Consider the following 15,882-nt stretch of genomic DNA (forward strand, 5'->3'; position numbering starts at 1 on the left):
TGTTTTTGAAGACTTTGAGAAAGATTAGTATTACCTCCTCTTTGAATGTTCGGTAGAATTCACCAGTGAAGCTGCCTGGTCCTGGACTTCTGTTTGTTGGGATATTTCTAATTACTGATTCAATCTCCTTAAGGAGTTCAGTCTGTTCAGACTTTCTATTTCTTCGTAGTTCAGTTTTGAAAAGCTGTATGTTTCATGGAATTTAATTTCCTTCTAGATTTCTATTATGTTGGCACATAATTGTTCAGAATGGTCATATCATCTTTTACATTTCTGTGGTATCAATTGTAATATTCAATTTTATGTGCATCTTCTCTCTTTTCCTGGTGAGTCTAACTAAACTTTTAGCAATGTCATCTTTTCAAAGAACCAGCTCTTAGTTTTATTTATCTTTTCTATTATCTTTTCATAATACATTTTATTTATTTCAGCTCTGATCTTTATTTCCTTCCTTCTACTAACTTTGGGCTTTGTTTGTTCTTCATTTTTTATTTCCTGGAGAATAAAATTAGGTTATTTGAGATCTTATTTCTTGATACAGTCATTTACCTCTATGAACTCTCTCTTAGGACACTTCTGCTACATCCCATACATCCTGGTACATTGTATTTCATTTTCATTTGTCTCAAAGTCTTTTTGAGTTCTCTTTAGATTTCCTCTGACCCACTGATTGTTCAGTAACATGTTTCATCTCCAAATATCTGTGATTTTCCCAGCTTTTTTCTTATAATTGATTTCCAGTTCATATCATAGTGCTTGGACAAACTTTTACTTTTTTAAAATAAAGTTTAATTTGTTAAAAGAATTTAGAAATGTTCTCTTCTGTTTTTGTTTTGTTTTGTTTTGTTTTTGTTTTAGACTTTGAGAAAGACTGGTATTAACTCCCCTTTGAATGTTTGGTAGAATTCATCACCAGTGAAGCTGCCTGGTCCCGGACTTTTGTTTGTTGGGAAATTTCTAATTACTAATTCAATCTCCCTAAAAAAAATTACTAGGTTAAGTTTTTTCTTTTTTAAATAAATTTATAATTAGTATCTTTTAGGCTCTGAGTATTTGTGTTCATTAAAACAGTTATTATTTCTCTGTAAATTATCTCTACCGGGTTTGCATATACACGTTTTTTTCATAGGCAATTTTATACTAGCAAACATTTAAAGCGAGAATACCTCTTGTTCTCCCTGTTCTCTCTCTAGATCAGTTTTGCCTTTTCTAACTCCTTTTACATCTATACCATTTACTTAACCTTAGGATTTTCTTCATTCCTTTTATCTACTGACCATCAAGACAGTATCTTTCCTCAATGTTGGTATCATGTACAACCTTTCTCTTCCTCATAAATAGTGACAATTTCCACACTGTGGACCATTCGAATACTGTAGCCTCACAGTATTCATATAAATATTAGTATTTTAATCTCTAATTCTATTTCATCTCCAGGACACCTGGCAACTGTTTTCATAAAGGTCACCAAATAATCTAGTTACAACATCAATAGCCTCTTGTCCTCTGATTTATTATCTCCCTTTCCTTTCAATGATCTTATAAACATTGCTGCCAGAAGCACAATTTTAACCAATCACCTTTACTTGACTATTTCTATTTTTAAATGACCTAGTAATAACACATCTTTCCAAGCTTATTTCCTACCTTCGCATTACTCAAAGACAATATTTCAATCAAAGGAATTATCATCCCTTGCTTGCATTTTTACGAATTCAATTCTTATTCCAAGATCTATCTCAAAATACTGTCCCTCCACAAAGCTTTGACCCATCTCATCAGCTTAAAGTGCTCTTTTCTACTAATCAATTCTCAATGGCACCCCCAAAGACATTTCTAGCATTATTCGTAAGTATATACAAGAGTACACTGATTTCTTCTACCAAAATAAAACCCCTTGTAGTTTAGTTTTCTCAAGACTTAAATATATAACGGCATTTAAAAAGTACATCTGAAGGAATGCTAATCATCCAGTCACTTACTGCAGATTTCAAAAACTGTGTATCTCTGCTAAGACAAAGAGAGAAGATTTCAAAATGGGCCAGCCCTGTATACTCTCATCTTTGCTTTCATTTATAGTTTTTACTTGTTTGCAATTCCATGGACTTGGGGGGAGGGGGTGCGGGTAAAATTTAATGAACTTAAATGATGTTTCTTCACTCTCTCAGCAAGTCTCACTCATTATTCAATGTTCAGTTCAAGCTCCACATCCTCTTCAAAGAAGAACCCATAGTCCTCCCTCTTTTCTGATCAATCTAAAGGACCTCAAATCAAGGAGTTCATTTCATTTCAAAAAGAAGAGATTATAGCCTCAGGAAGAGTTCAATGACTTGACTAAGGGCAAAGTGCTATTAAATGACAAAGATGATTCTTGAGTCCTGGTCCATTCTTTACTAAATCAGGCTAATTTATATAATAATGCAGAAATTCTCACTATGTACAGATATTTTCTGAGGTCCCATTCCTAAAATTCCATGGTCTGACTTCCTTTCTGAGACAGCTCTCTTATAAGTCTTCATACTTTTCCCGTTTACTGAAATCTGCTTCCTCCAAACTTCTACTTATTGATCCTACCTCTGCTTTAATGGTACTGCCATTCTTCCTCCCAGTTTCTCATAAAAAAAAATCTTTGAGTCTTCTTGACTCCTCTTTTTTTCTATTACACATCCAACGAGAGTCAGAAATTCCTGTTGACTCTTCTTTCGAAACATACCAACACCCAACCACTTTTCACCATTTCTAGTACTACCACACTAGCCTGAGTCACCAGTCTCTCTCATTTGAATTACAATATCCTTCTCTTAGGACTCTTTGTTTCAACCTTTGCTTCCTCCACACACTCTGACCTCAACAAAGGAAAAGTAACCCTTTTAAAATTAAAATGTCAGTGATATCACATTTGTCTATCTGAAACCTTCCAAAAGCTTCCGAATACACTCAGAATAAGAACCCATGTCCTCACAAAGTCTCACACCCTCTGCCTCCACTTACCTCTGACTTACTCAACTACTATACTACTCCCCTTCCACCCACCCCCAGTCCACCCACACTAGCCTCCTGGCTGCTCCTAATGCCCAAGAGGCAGGCTCTACCACCAGAAAATGACAAGGCTAATCCTCTTTAAGTCTTTGTTCAAATGTCATCTTCTCAAAAGATCTAACGTGATCACCCTAATTTAAAACTGTAACCTGTCCTCTTTCCAACTCTGTATTTTTCCATACCGATTATCAGCTTCCATGCCATATAAATTAATTTATATATATTTTAGTATAAGTATCCCTTGACTAGAGTAAGTTTCCCAATGGCAAGGATTGTTAGGTTTTCAATAGGGTACCTCAAGATCTCAGAACAGTGCCCAGGAGCATCGTAGATAATCAGTATTTGTTGTATGAAATTATATGGAAAGATCTCTATCTCCTCTTTTCTTTGATACCCTGTAAAGAAAGTATTAACTACCCTACAAATAGGTATACAAATTTATTTCCAGCATGAACCAGGTGGCTGTAACCTGAGAGACAATGGTATTATATGTACAATAAAAAGTAATTCCACAAACAAATAAATTGATTGCATTCTGCTGTAAGACAACCTGCAAAAAGTAAATGTAATGTCATGGATCATATATTACATGTACTCAGCACTGAAGTATTATTGGATAATAAATGGTAAATATTTTTATTAGAATAAAATCACAAAATACAACTTGAAAAACAATTTCTGGCCCTAAGCCCTTCATGGAGGAGTGTCCCGAATGCCATAAAAAAGACCTGCTAAAATTTTCTAGTGAAACACAGTGAAACCTATAAATAAGGTTGAAGCCTCAATATCTGATGCCATCAAGTACTTACCTGCCCATACTTAAGGGAGAACTCTGCCTCATTATTAGGTTGAACTAAGATTCTGATTTGACTGGTAACACAAACTTCATTATTCTTTCTATGATCACTTCTAATATTGACTCATTATCGAAATTCATTAGTAGGCTTCAAAAATAAAATCCTAAAATTTAAAGGGGCTCAAACCACATCCAATCCCATTTTAGCCAGTCATAGAACACTACCATTTTTTACTGTTGACTAAAGCATCAAATCCCTAACCCCCTAATCTCCAGAACTCATTTAATTCTAAAGATTGGATCTCTGCAAACTTTGAAATTATTTATCATCCAATACACTACTTAAAGCTATTTTCAGTTTCTTACTTTAACACATTAAAGTAACATCTCTGGGAACAAACCAAGCCAATTTGAATATTTAAAATATTATGTGTATAATTTTTACCAAAGGAGAGTATACTCATTCTCCTAGAATATGAAAATAATGAGAAGTATATTCTTTAGTCAAGCCAAGTAAAAGTCCTCTCTTGCCTGATAAATCTGACATCTTGTTATCAAGAAATTGTGTTCTGGATAATTTGGTTGCAAGAGATTCCCTCGAGACTTCCTGACAATAAAGGTTTATTGGTATCTACTGTTTTGACCTCAATCTTTTTCTCCTATATATGAAACAAAAAATTACATTTATTATAATGTGCCTGGTGTAGGGTATTAAGAACACTCACCCAGAAGTCATAATGTAAAATAGTGGATACTCTCATAACTCTGAATCAAAGACCTCACCGAGTCTATTCTATAATTTCATTGGTATTTAACTGGCTTGACTTTATCTTTACATTAGGAAAACTGTCTTCACATTTTCCAAAGATCTGTTTACAGTAAACATGGTTATTTGAGACATTTATTTCTGTAAAAAAACAACACAAATTTAAGAGTTTTATCGTTTGTAAAGGAAATGCATACAGGACACAAATTTTGTAAGATCATGACGAATGCTCCAGTGTCTGGCTCATTCAGGCACATAAAAAATATTTACTGAATAAATAGCACTTACAAACAAAACCCAATTGCTTCTGTTATAATTTTCAGTATTGGGTAAAGGCCTCCATTGAAATTAAATTATAAATGCAATATAATTTGTAGACTTATTATACATTTAATGATTACAGTCAAAAAAAGAATTTTATTCTAAACTGTTTTGATAAACAATAAAAATCTCAACAATGCCAAAAACTGTAACAAAAGTACTTGAAGAGTAGCATTCTTTTTAAGAATTAAGAACAAGGAGTCAAGAGCTAATTCTCATAGAATCTAGTTTAAAAGTTCCATAATACTATCAAAATACAGCAAAGTTAAGTAATTTTTAAAATAATTTTCAGTAAAAACATGTTTGTGTAGTTATTAGTCTTGTTTATTGCCCTAGTTTTCACCTTTGCAATAAAAAAAGTTGCAGAGATTCAATTAAAGCCTTTTAGTTTTGAGGTCGTTGAGGATAAATGAAAGCCACTGAGTTACTGATGATAAAGGATAACTCAAAGTGCCTTTATTTACTGTGTTAACAAGTTGGGACTTAATAACTCTCCTCGCAATTTCATTCATATCTTATTTTTCAAATGTAAAGCTACCCAAGTTAATTTGTCATTCTACTAAAATAATCAATAAAACTATAAAAATGTTTTCATTCATATTGTTTATACTGTACACAAGAGGCATCAACTGGCTACCCAAATGTTTGAATGATGCAGAAAGGGTGATTTAGGGAAGAAATTCCAATGGAAAAAAATGTTAGTAATCCAATGATAAAATCCTTACCTTATCATATTGGCATACAACAACATTTTCTGTATCAAAAAGTTCCTGTCCTTCCTCATCACTCACATCATCTTCACTATTGAGGGGCTCCTAAAAACAAAAAGAGAGAGTTTATTTATATTTCATGTATTACTAGAAAAGGCCCTTCTAATATTCAGTGAAAAGAAATACAATGGCCTTGATGTTCTTTGTGAACCAAGACAGAGAGATGCACACCATGTATACCACGAACATGTTGTTAATTGGCTTCATTTAAGACTTAGTCAATGTTACTGAAGTCCTAGCAAGAAATTAAACACAATTAAAATAGTTAAGCTATAACTTCAAAGTCTGAAATGATGTTTAACTTTATTTCCATTATTCTTTCAGAATGGCAAAGAAGATAATTCTCTGCAATAACTTTAAGATGACCAGACTGGATGTGGATAAGGCAATGGCCCTATGCACCACCAGAAGCTGTAGTGTAAAAGGGGAAACAACAGTGAAATTGGAGGGAGAAGAGGCTATATATAATAGGCTAAGAGTTTTCCTTGTCTTTACATTAGGGACTAGGATTCTAAATATAAATTAGCATGTCTACCATTGCGATGGTGATGACGGAGGCTTAGAGTATGATTAAGCTATTCAGATTAAAAGTGTGCTTATGCTGAGACAGAGATAGAACAGACTTAGTAGTCTCAGTACCAAAAAAAATTAAAGTTCAATGTCTAAGTAGAGCATAAAATGATCAACTATGTTAAATTTTACCTCAGTTGTGGCAAAAGATATAATTCATACTTCTGATTAATGAAAAAATGACAAAATAAAAATGGAAAACAATCAAGATGACATTAAGTCTATGCCTGTACCTACTCACACATGTATATTTATATTAATTTAAAATTTATATTTATATTTAAAATAGATTACCATCGATGTGGATGTTTAAAAAATTGGAGATAAAATTCACGTAACATAAAATTCAGCCTTTTAAAGTGTGTAATTCAGTCATACTTCATAAGGTATTCAATCACCACTAATCTAATTCCAGAATAATCACCTTTACCATTAAACAGACTCTTTTCCATTCCCACCTCTCCTCACTCCTAGTAGCTATTAATCTGCTTTCTATCTCTTTATATTGTAGATATTTCATATAAATGAAATTAGGCAATATACATATACAATATGTGGTCTGGTTTCTTTAATGTACCATCAGCATGTTTGAGATTCATCTATGTTGTAGCATACACCAGTATTTTATTTCTTTTCGTGGCTAAATAATATTCCATTGTATAGACATACCAAATTCTATTTGTCCATCCATCAGTTGATGGGCATTTGGAATGCTTACATCTTTTGGATTTTGTGAACTGTGCTGTTATAAACATTCACTTACAAGCTTTTGACACCTGTTTCAATTTTATACATAGGAGTGAAACTGCAAGAGCGTATGGGTAATTCTATGCTTAACTTTTTAAGGAGCCAGCAAACCATTTAAGACAACAGATATACCATTTTACACTTCCACCAGCAGTATACAAGAGTTCTAATTTCTCCACATCCTCACCAACATTTTCTTTTTTTATTATAGCCACTCCAATGTGAAATGGTATCTCTTTGTGGTTTTCATTTGCATTTCTCTAAATGAACAATAATGCTGAACATCTTTTCACATATTTGTTAGGTATTTGTATATCTTCTTTGGAAAAGTGTCTATTAAGTCCAATGCCCATTTTTGTAATATAATTTTTCTGTTGTTGAGTTTTAAGAGTTCTCAATGTATTCTGGATATTAATCCCTTATCAGACATACGATTTGCAAATATTTTCTCCTATTTTGTAGATTGTCTTTTAGCTGTTTTTATACTGTCCTTTACTACACAATAGTTTTAATCTATTAAGTCCACTTTATGTTTGCTTTGATTGCTTGTGCTTTTGGTGTCATATCTTAAAAAACTACTGCCAAATCCACTGTCATGAAGCTTTTGCCCTATGTTTTCTTCTAACACTTTTACGGTTTTGACTTTACACTTCGGTGTGTTATCCATTTTTAATTTTTGTATACGGTGTGAAGTAGGGGTCCAATTTAATTCTTCTACATACGTATAGTCAGTTGTCCAAGCACCATTTGTTGAAAAGATTATTCTTTCCCTACTGAATGGCTTTGGATCATGTAAAAACTTTGTAATACGACAGCATATAGAGCAGTATGCCATTAAAAAAAAAGACATCTGAAGCTTAAGGATACAGAACATTTAAAAGTGAAAGAATGAAAGAGCTTTACCAGGCAAATTCTAAGTGGTACGGCTCTACTAAAACAGATTTATGGCAAAACAAACAAACAAAACACTACTAGAGATAAAGCAGGATATTACGTAATCATAAATGGTTCAACTCACTGAGAAAATACAATTTTAAGCTTATATGCACCATTTTTGCGCTCAAAATATAAAAGCAAAAATGACAGAACAACAAATAAATGTACCATCATAGTAGGAGGTTTGAACACATCTTACTCAGTAATCAGTGATGGTGCACACACAGAAAAAATATAAGGGTAGACAGAATATCCAAAGAAAACTACTGACAACCTAAATCTAATAGACATATAGAAAAAACAGTACCACTGCAGAGAACACATTCTTTTCAAATACACAGCATGTGCAAGAGTTGATCACATAAAGCAAGTCTCAATCAATTTCAAAGGATGCACGCATCATACAGATTATATTATCTACAAACAAAACAGTGAATCAGAACAGAAATTATTACTGGGAAATAAACACACTGAGAGAATAAACAAAGCTAAAAGTTGATTCTTTAAAAACAATGAAATCAGCACACCTCTAGCAACACTGAACAAGGAAAAAAAGAAAGAAGGCATAAATAATATTAGGAATGAGAAAATAAAAAACAACTATGAATGATTCTGACGGCAAAAAGATAGCAAATCATTAACTTTATGCTAGTCAAATTTTAAAATTTAGATATTATAGTCTTAGAGAAATACAAGCACATCTTGTTTTATTATGCTTTGCTTCACTGTGTTTCACAGATGTTACAGTTTTTACAAACTGAAGGCAAGATCCTCCACCAAAAAAACATTAGGACTCACTTTTTTTGATACTCACTTTATTGCGGTGGTCTGGAACAGACCCCACACAATATCTCCAAGGTATACCCCTGCACTGTTTACCCTACTTGTCTCAAAAAGAAACAAAACACTTGAACAGAGTAAAGATTACTAGGACCAGATATCTTTAGCAGCATATTTCAACAAATATTCACAGAATTATTAAGTATGATCTTTAAAAAAAAAAGTCCAAGGTGAGGGAACACTCCCCAATTCATTGTATAAGTTTACCATAAACCTGAAAACCTGATGAGAGCATAGGAACAGAAAATGTGATAGTATCATTCATGCAAAAATCCTGAACAAAGTGAATTCGGAAATTCATAAAAAGAGTAATATATAATGATCAAGTTGTGCTATCCCATGAATACAAAATTGGTTTTATAAACAGAAAATTAATGTAATTCACCATAAATAGCAGATTATAAATAAATCACGATTATCTAATAGTTGTAGAAAAAGTGTTTAATAAAATTCAACATTCATTTACAGTTTAAAAACAAAGCAAAGCTCTTAATTTGAATAAAAGGAAGCTTCCTTAACATGATAAAGGATACCCATAAAAATCCTACACTCAGCATAATTACTAGTGAACCACAGAAAGGATTCCTTTTAAGATTAAGACAAGGGTGCCTGCTCTCACTATTTCTAATAAATATTGTTCTGGAGGGCTTAGCCAACAAGTCAAGAAAAACTGTCATTTTTCTTATCTGATTTGACTATCAACAAAGAACATATGAAAACATCAAAGAGATTATAGCTCATCAGTAATCAAGAAATTGCAAATTAAAACCAAATGAAATACCATTTTCTATCTATCAGACTGGCAAAAATTAAGAAACCTGACAATATCAAGTATGGCGAAAGGTGCAGACATCTGCACCATTACATATTAAATGGCAAGTGTGTTATTCACACAACAATTTGGCATTTGATTGTGAAGCTGAAGGTGTGCATGCCTTAGGATCCAGCAGTTCAATGTTTAGATATAATACCCAGAGAAACTCTTGTATTAATGTCCCCAGATGACACATACCTGAATATTTTATAACTGTTAACAGTAAACAAGTAGACACAACCCTAATGTCCATTGTATCAAAAAAATAAATTATGATAAACTGAACAGTGAAAATAATTATAGGTATATGCAAATAACTCAGATGAACCTCAGGAAAATTAATAATTATTACATAATTATTTTATGTCATAAATAAGTATGCAAAACTAAACAGTGTACTCTTTAAAAAGATAATACCTATGTAAAATATAAGGCAAATAAATAATAAACAGAAAATTCATGAGCATGGTTACTCTGATGGCAAAAGGAAGATGACAGGGATTGGGGAGAGGCACCCAGGGGATTTTAAGCAATGGGATTTATTTTTTTAACTAGATGTGGACACCAGGGTGTTTATATCTTAAAGAGTTTTTTATTCATTTGTATCTAGTCAATATTTAATAAAAACAGTATTTTTAAAAAACATTACTTAGATAATTTAGAAGATTACATCTTAGGTTGCAGAAGACAATTAATGAAAATTGTGGTAAGCTAAATATCATCTTGAACACAAGTGCTAAGCTGGAACAATGAAAAAAACGAAGATATATTTATGAGATTCTAATATATAACTAAAAATAAATAAGAAAGGATGGTTTGTTAAACTAAGATTGACATTAAGAGTAGATAAAGTTAACAAAGGAAATGGTTTGGAATATGGACCAAAAAGGAGGTTCTGGAAAAATCTGTCACATTTAGCTTTTTTCTCATGATTCGTCTCTTCCCAAATGTTACCATCTCAATTTAATTACAGAAGCAAAAGACTAATCACATCTATATATTCTACCAACATCTTATGTTTAAGACACATCGTGAATGCATAAGCCAAAAAACTAGAATTGCTTGCACTATCACCATCACCTTTATAAATACAAATTAATTTGGTATACATTCATTTTTCATTAACAGCTATATGAAATGATATTTTATAACAATCTAAAAACCTTATTAAGTTAGAACTTTATATTTAAAATCCTATGTTATATAGCACCCTAAGAGCCTCTGAAAAAACAGGATATAATTCAAGTTTGGCACCAAGTTAAAAAAGACTGAGTAGCTTCTCATTCCTACTCTTTTACTAGAAACTTACTTCTTCTACCTGACCATCTTCAGCTCCATCTTTCTCTTTGTCTTCCTCCTCATCATCATCATCATAATCTTCTCCTTCATCTTCATCTTCTTCAGATGACGTATCCCCAGTTCCATCAACTTGTAACACCAATGGAGCCTGCTGTTGAGCAGGCTGGGCCTGAGGTTGCTGCTGGCCAGTTGCGGTTATCTGTCCTTGTGCTGGTGTAGGCGCCGCCACTGTTGTAGGTATAACTTGAGTCTTATTTCCTGTAAATAAGATTTGCTGAGGCTGGATAATAACACCTGTCTGTGGTGGAATCGCTCCAGGAAGAGGAGCCAGTACCTAAGGCGAAAGAAAACCAAATATTAGGAACTAGCTAAAGCAGTGGTCTCCAACCTTTTGGCACCAGGGACTGATGCTCCTATGAGAATCTAATGCCTAATGATCTAAGGTGGAGATGATGCGGTGATGCTAGCGCCGGAGAGCAGCTGCAAATACAGATGAAGCTGTGCTCAATTGCCCGCCACTCATCTCCTACTGTGTGGCCCGGTTCCTAACAGGGCACTGACCAGTAATGACTGGTCTGCAGCCCAGGGGATGTAGACACCTTAGCTAAAGGATCAAGTAGCTCAATTTCATTACTTGGTACACAGAAGTGGACCTATATGCTGATGAAACAAAAAATGGCCACACTTCATACATAGTTAAAACTACCAAAGCCCTTATTATGCAATACTGCCTCCATATGAAGAACACTGCATTGAAAATCTGAAGTTCTGGATTCTAGTTTTATCTAAGATCACAGACACAGATGTAATACAAGCAAGCTATTTAACCTCTTGGCTTTAGTCACTTCACTGTTAGACTAGGATCAATAGTTCTCAACCTTGGCTATAAATTATAACCACCTGGTAGCTTAAAAAATACTGATACCTAGGCCCCACTCCTAATATTCTGATTTAATTGGAGATGAAATCTTTTCATTCAATTAAAACTCCTCAAATGATTCCCATTATGTGACTATGGCTGAGAACCGCCAGATCAAATGATTTCTAAAGTTCCTTCCAGCTTCTGCATTCTAGGATTCTAAGGTTAAATCACAACTCAAAAAGAACATACACATATTAAATGTTATAATGAACATATTTATAGCTATAGTTATTAATAAATTTAATGTGGATAATGTCTAGTGATGAATAAAAAGCACTGAATGTCAATTTTTTGCCATTAGGTTCAAGGAATGCAAAAATAATACATTAGTATTTTCCTTAAGAAGCTTACAGATTAGTAGTGCAATAAAGAGAGCAATAACAACTCAAAAAGATAGAAGGTATAACAGAAGTATGATGTAGTATTATTAGAATACAGGGCAAAGTACTAAAGTCAGCTTGGGGAAAAAGGCGTGATCAGGGGAGCCTTCCAGTAGGTAATACTTGAGTGTCTATTTGTGCTTTGGGAGATAGCCAAGGTCTTTCTGTTTGGTTTGTTCATTTTGGAGGAGTAAAGGGAGTTGCTAGAAAAAAATGCCAAAGGCGGATTCTAAATAGAAGAATAACATCAAGTGAAATCCAGAAGTAACAGCAGGACAAAATTTAAAAAGCTGTAAATAGGCTGGACTAATGTTCCTCCTCTGAAATTTCCTCTACCATTGTACTATTATATTGACATTATATGTTTATATGTATCCTTTTTAAAGTACCTAAATACCTCAAGAAAATAACTATTTCTTTCATCAGTGTCCTCATAGTAATACCAAATACACAAGTACGTGATTTGTTAACTCTGATCTAAACAGCAGCTGGAGCAGATAACTGAAAGTATGGCAAAAAGTAAACCTGAAGAGATCTCTTCCCTGTCCCCTGCCTCCCCGCCACAAAAAAAAAAATCCAAAAAAATATCTTACAAACCATGCTGAGGAGTTTCAACTTTTTCCAATAGGCAATAGGAAGTCATTAAAAGAGTTTAAGATTTTTAGAACAATGACTACAAATGTATAGTAGCAGTCAGACTAGAGGCAGGGAAATTGATGAGGAAGATATCATAGTACTTTAAGAAATTATGAAAGCATGAACTAAGTAAATGACAAGAGTCTGAGAAAACTAGTTTAAAACACATTAAGGGACTAAAAACATATTAAAACTGTAGTCTGAAAAAAGAAACTATTAATAATTGGTAGGAGTTCATGATACTTTGGATATCAGAGGTTACAGGGAATGGAGGATTCCACACATCCCCTACCAGAAAATACATAAGCATCATGAAACTAATTCATGCCTGCTTTGTTCACTCCTAAATTCCCAGTCTCTTGCAAAAAACCCTGATATGTAGCCACACAATAAAGGCTTGGATGAATGCCAAATAACTAGCTTAGAAGGCTGGATGGAGAGTGGTGCCACTGATAGATACGGTCAGAGGGATGATAAAGGATGAGTAGAGAAAAGAATTTAGTCTCAAACACACTGACTATAAATTAAACTGTAAAGTATACAAGGAGAATTTAGAATGACAGGGTGAAGCACCAGAGAAGAGTTTAACACTTTGCACAGATAAAGCCATGAGAAAAGGGAAGAGAACCACCAGAGAATATATACATAAGAAGAAAAAGAATGCCATGATGATCATAATTTAAGATTCTTTTACCTGTTGTATAACAGGAGCCTGTACTCCACCAGGCTGCATTTGTGGTATAACCTGCTGCTGTAGAACCACTGACTGCTGAGGCTGAAAGATATACTGAGCACCATTGGCTGCTCTGACCACTTGAAGAAGCTGACCTAAAGCAAAAGTATGCATTCCAAGTTATCATTTTAGCAGTTAACACCTCAAAATAAATGAATTCATACTGAACATCGAATCATTAAAGGCCCTAGAAATTATCAAACAAGAAATCGAAAGTTCAAGTGCAATTCTCACCTTCTCAGTTGCATCCTCAGCAATGATTACAGTTTAATGTTCTATAGCCTTCAAACAATCTTATTTTAATAACCTAAGCCAAATGTTAATAGAAATATTAAGATTTTCTGCCTTCCAATGAAGACAAAGAAAGGCTAGATGATAGTTTTCTGAATTATATATGAAATGGGCCCACTGTTTCCAATTACCTGAATTTGTTAATATCTGTTGAACAGGAGTCACACCTGCTGGGAGTGCCAAGGTAGCAGCTGTAGCAGCAGCACTCTGGAAAAAAAAAAAGAAAAAGAAAAGAAAATCAAAACTACATACATGCCTATCAGTCTATTTCTGACATATTTTAACAGTATTTGAAGTTTCTTGTTTAGCATACACTAAAATGAAAAGTTCTAAAAGTACGACTAAATTCCATTTATAAAATGGTACAACAAAGACCACCTATCCTAAATGACCTACCTTATTATTTCGAGCAATTAAGTAGAATAATATAATTGGCTTCTCTTCCCTACCCTTGCCCCCACAGACTGTGTTCTAAGGAAATCTCACCCACTTAATAATGCTGTACAATATATGAAATATCCATTCCATTATTTTCTTTCCTACTGTTTTCCTTATTGTATTGTCAACATACTTGAGGCAAGTGTACTATTTTCATTTTAGAAATTTTAATATTTTAACTTACACTAGAATCAAAGGTCTCTATAGAAAACCTTGTAACAGAAGACTGTCCTTAGAATATATCTGGCAATTCTAAGATATCATAAAGTAACAATACTGACATTATATCTTGGTGAAAACATATTAACAGTTTTATTAATACGCTAATATCTTAAAAGCTTAAGAAAAGTCACAAACTTTAATTTCTACATTTTAAAATGGAATATTATTTAGAAATACTAATTGCTTATAACTCATTTTATAAGATTAATATATGTCCCTTTACAAGCAAACTGACAGTTTCTATGTAGCGCATGACAATAATCACCTGCACAACTCTGCACATTCAAATAACTATTAATAAATATATTTAGTGAGTGATATAGCACACACAAACCATTTTCTATTAATGTCTAGTGAAAATTTCTTCTTGTATTTTATGAAATAGCCCTAACATAAACAATGCATTAGAGAAAAGATTTCATAAAGGGAACTTGCAAGACTGGTTTGGAAGAGCCTTCTACCTAGTATCACTATTGCACGTCCTTATAAAATTACATAATTTTTACTCATGTTCATTTCTAAAGCATAGAGATGTTTAAAAAGTTTTAAACAGATGTTTAAATCAGGAATAACACAATAAAAACTCAACCTTTTGTGTAAAGAGCCTATACTCATTATGTTTCCGAACATGTAAAATACATGGAGATAATACTGAAAATATTAATATTTTATTGATTGAATTTTTAACCTATGATGTGTTAAATGCGCATACTCTTAAGAATCAAGGAGACATAACAAATCGGTAAGAGATGACCCACTGATTTTGCCCCGGTCTTTTTAAATACAATTTTAATTCAAAATTCTCTCTCATACACCAAAAATTCTTCGAAATAAGATGAACCTACTATAAGTGATTTTACCAAACTAACTGTTATCAAATGACAGAAGTTATTCTCTAGGAAACAGTCTGAATAGTACCAACTGTAACATATACCCTATAGTAAGACTTTTATTTTTAAGGGTAAAGGTTAAAAAGAAATCTGGGGCCCTAGACTTGAAATGAATTTCCATTTTTAATAAAAATTGAGAGAAATACTAGGCACAGAATACTGTGACTTTCATGCATAAGAACTGATTGTAGCAATCTATCTGCTTCCTACCTGGCTTATAAATCACAAATGAGATTTGAGGTTCACTACTCACCATTCACCAAAAAGAAGTGATTTTTTAAAATACTGCTTTTTCATTAAAAAAAAAAAAACTATCTGAAAAAAAGTCTCATTGTTAGCACTAAGCTAAGGGCTCTTTTTAAAAATTTAGCCCAAATTTAAGAATGAAATGTCAGAGCTGAGACACCATCAACAGTCTACATACTTTAAACAGAACAAAAGCCATTTATGAGAAAGTGCTAGAAACTATTGT

General features: G+C 33.1%; 1 protein-coding gene across 2 annotated transcripts in view; it reads right to left on the minus strand.

The window, feature by feature from the left end:
* Positions 1 to 15,882, minus strand: part of GTF2A1 (general transcription factor IIA subunit 1) — a 43,887-nt gene that overhangs the window by 9,051 nt on the left and 18,954 nt on the right. For both annotated transcript variants that reach the window (XM_016137515.2, XM_036218239.1), the window contains exons 5-8: positions 13,992 to 14,067; positions 13,531 to 13,664; positions 10,909 to 11,232; positions 5,648 to 5,737 (exon numbers count right to left, since the gene is read on the minus strand). In XM_016137515.2, the coding sequence (XP_015993001.1) occupies positions 5,648 to 5,737; positions 10,909 to 11,232; positions 13,531 to 13,664; positions 13,992 to 14,067 (624 nt within the window). The remainder of the gene's footprint in view (positions 1 to 5,647; positions 5,738 to 10,908; positions 11,233 to 13,530; positions 13,665 to 13,991; positions 14,068 to 15,882) is intronic.

The sequence above is a fragment of the Rousettus aegyptiacus genome, unplaced genomic scaffold (genome assembly GCF_014176215.1).
Source record: "Rousettus aegyptiacus isolate mRouAeg1 unplaced genomic scaffold, mRouAeg1.p scaffold_m13_p_3, whole genome shotgun sequence".
NCBI classification, from domain to species: Eukaryota; Metazoa; Chordata; class Mammalia; order Chiroptera; family Pteropodidae; genus Rousettus; species Rousettus aegyptiacus.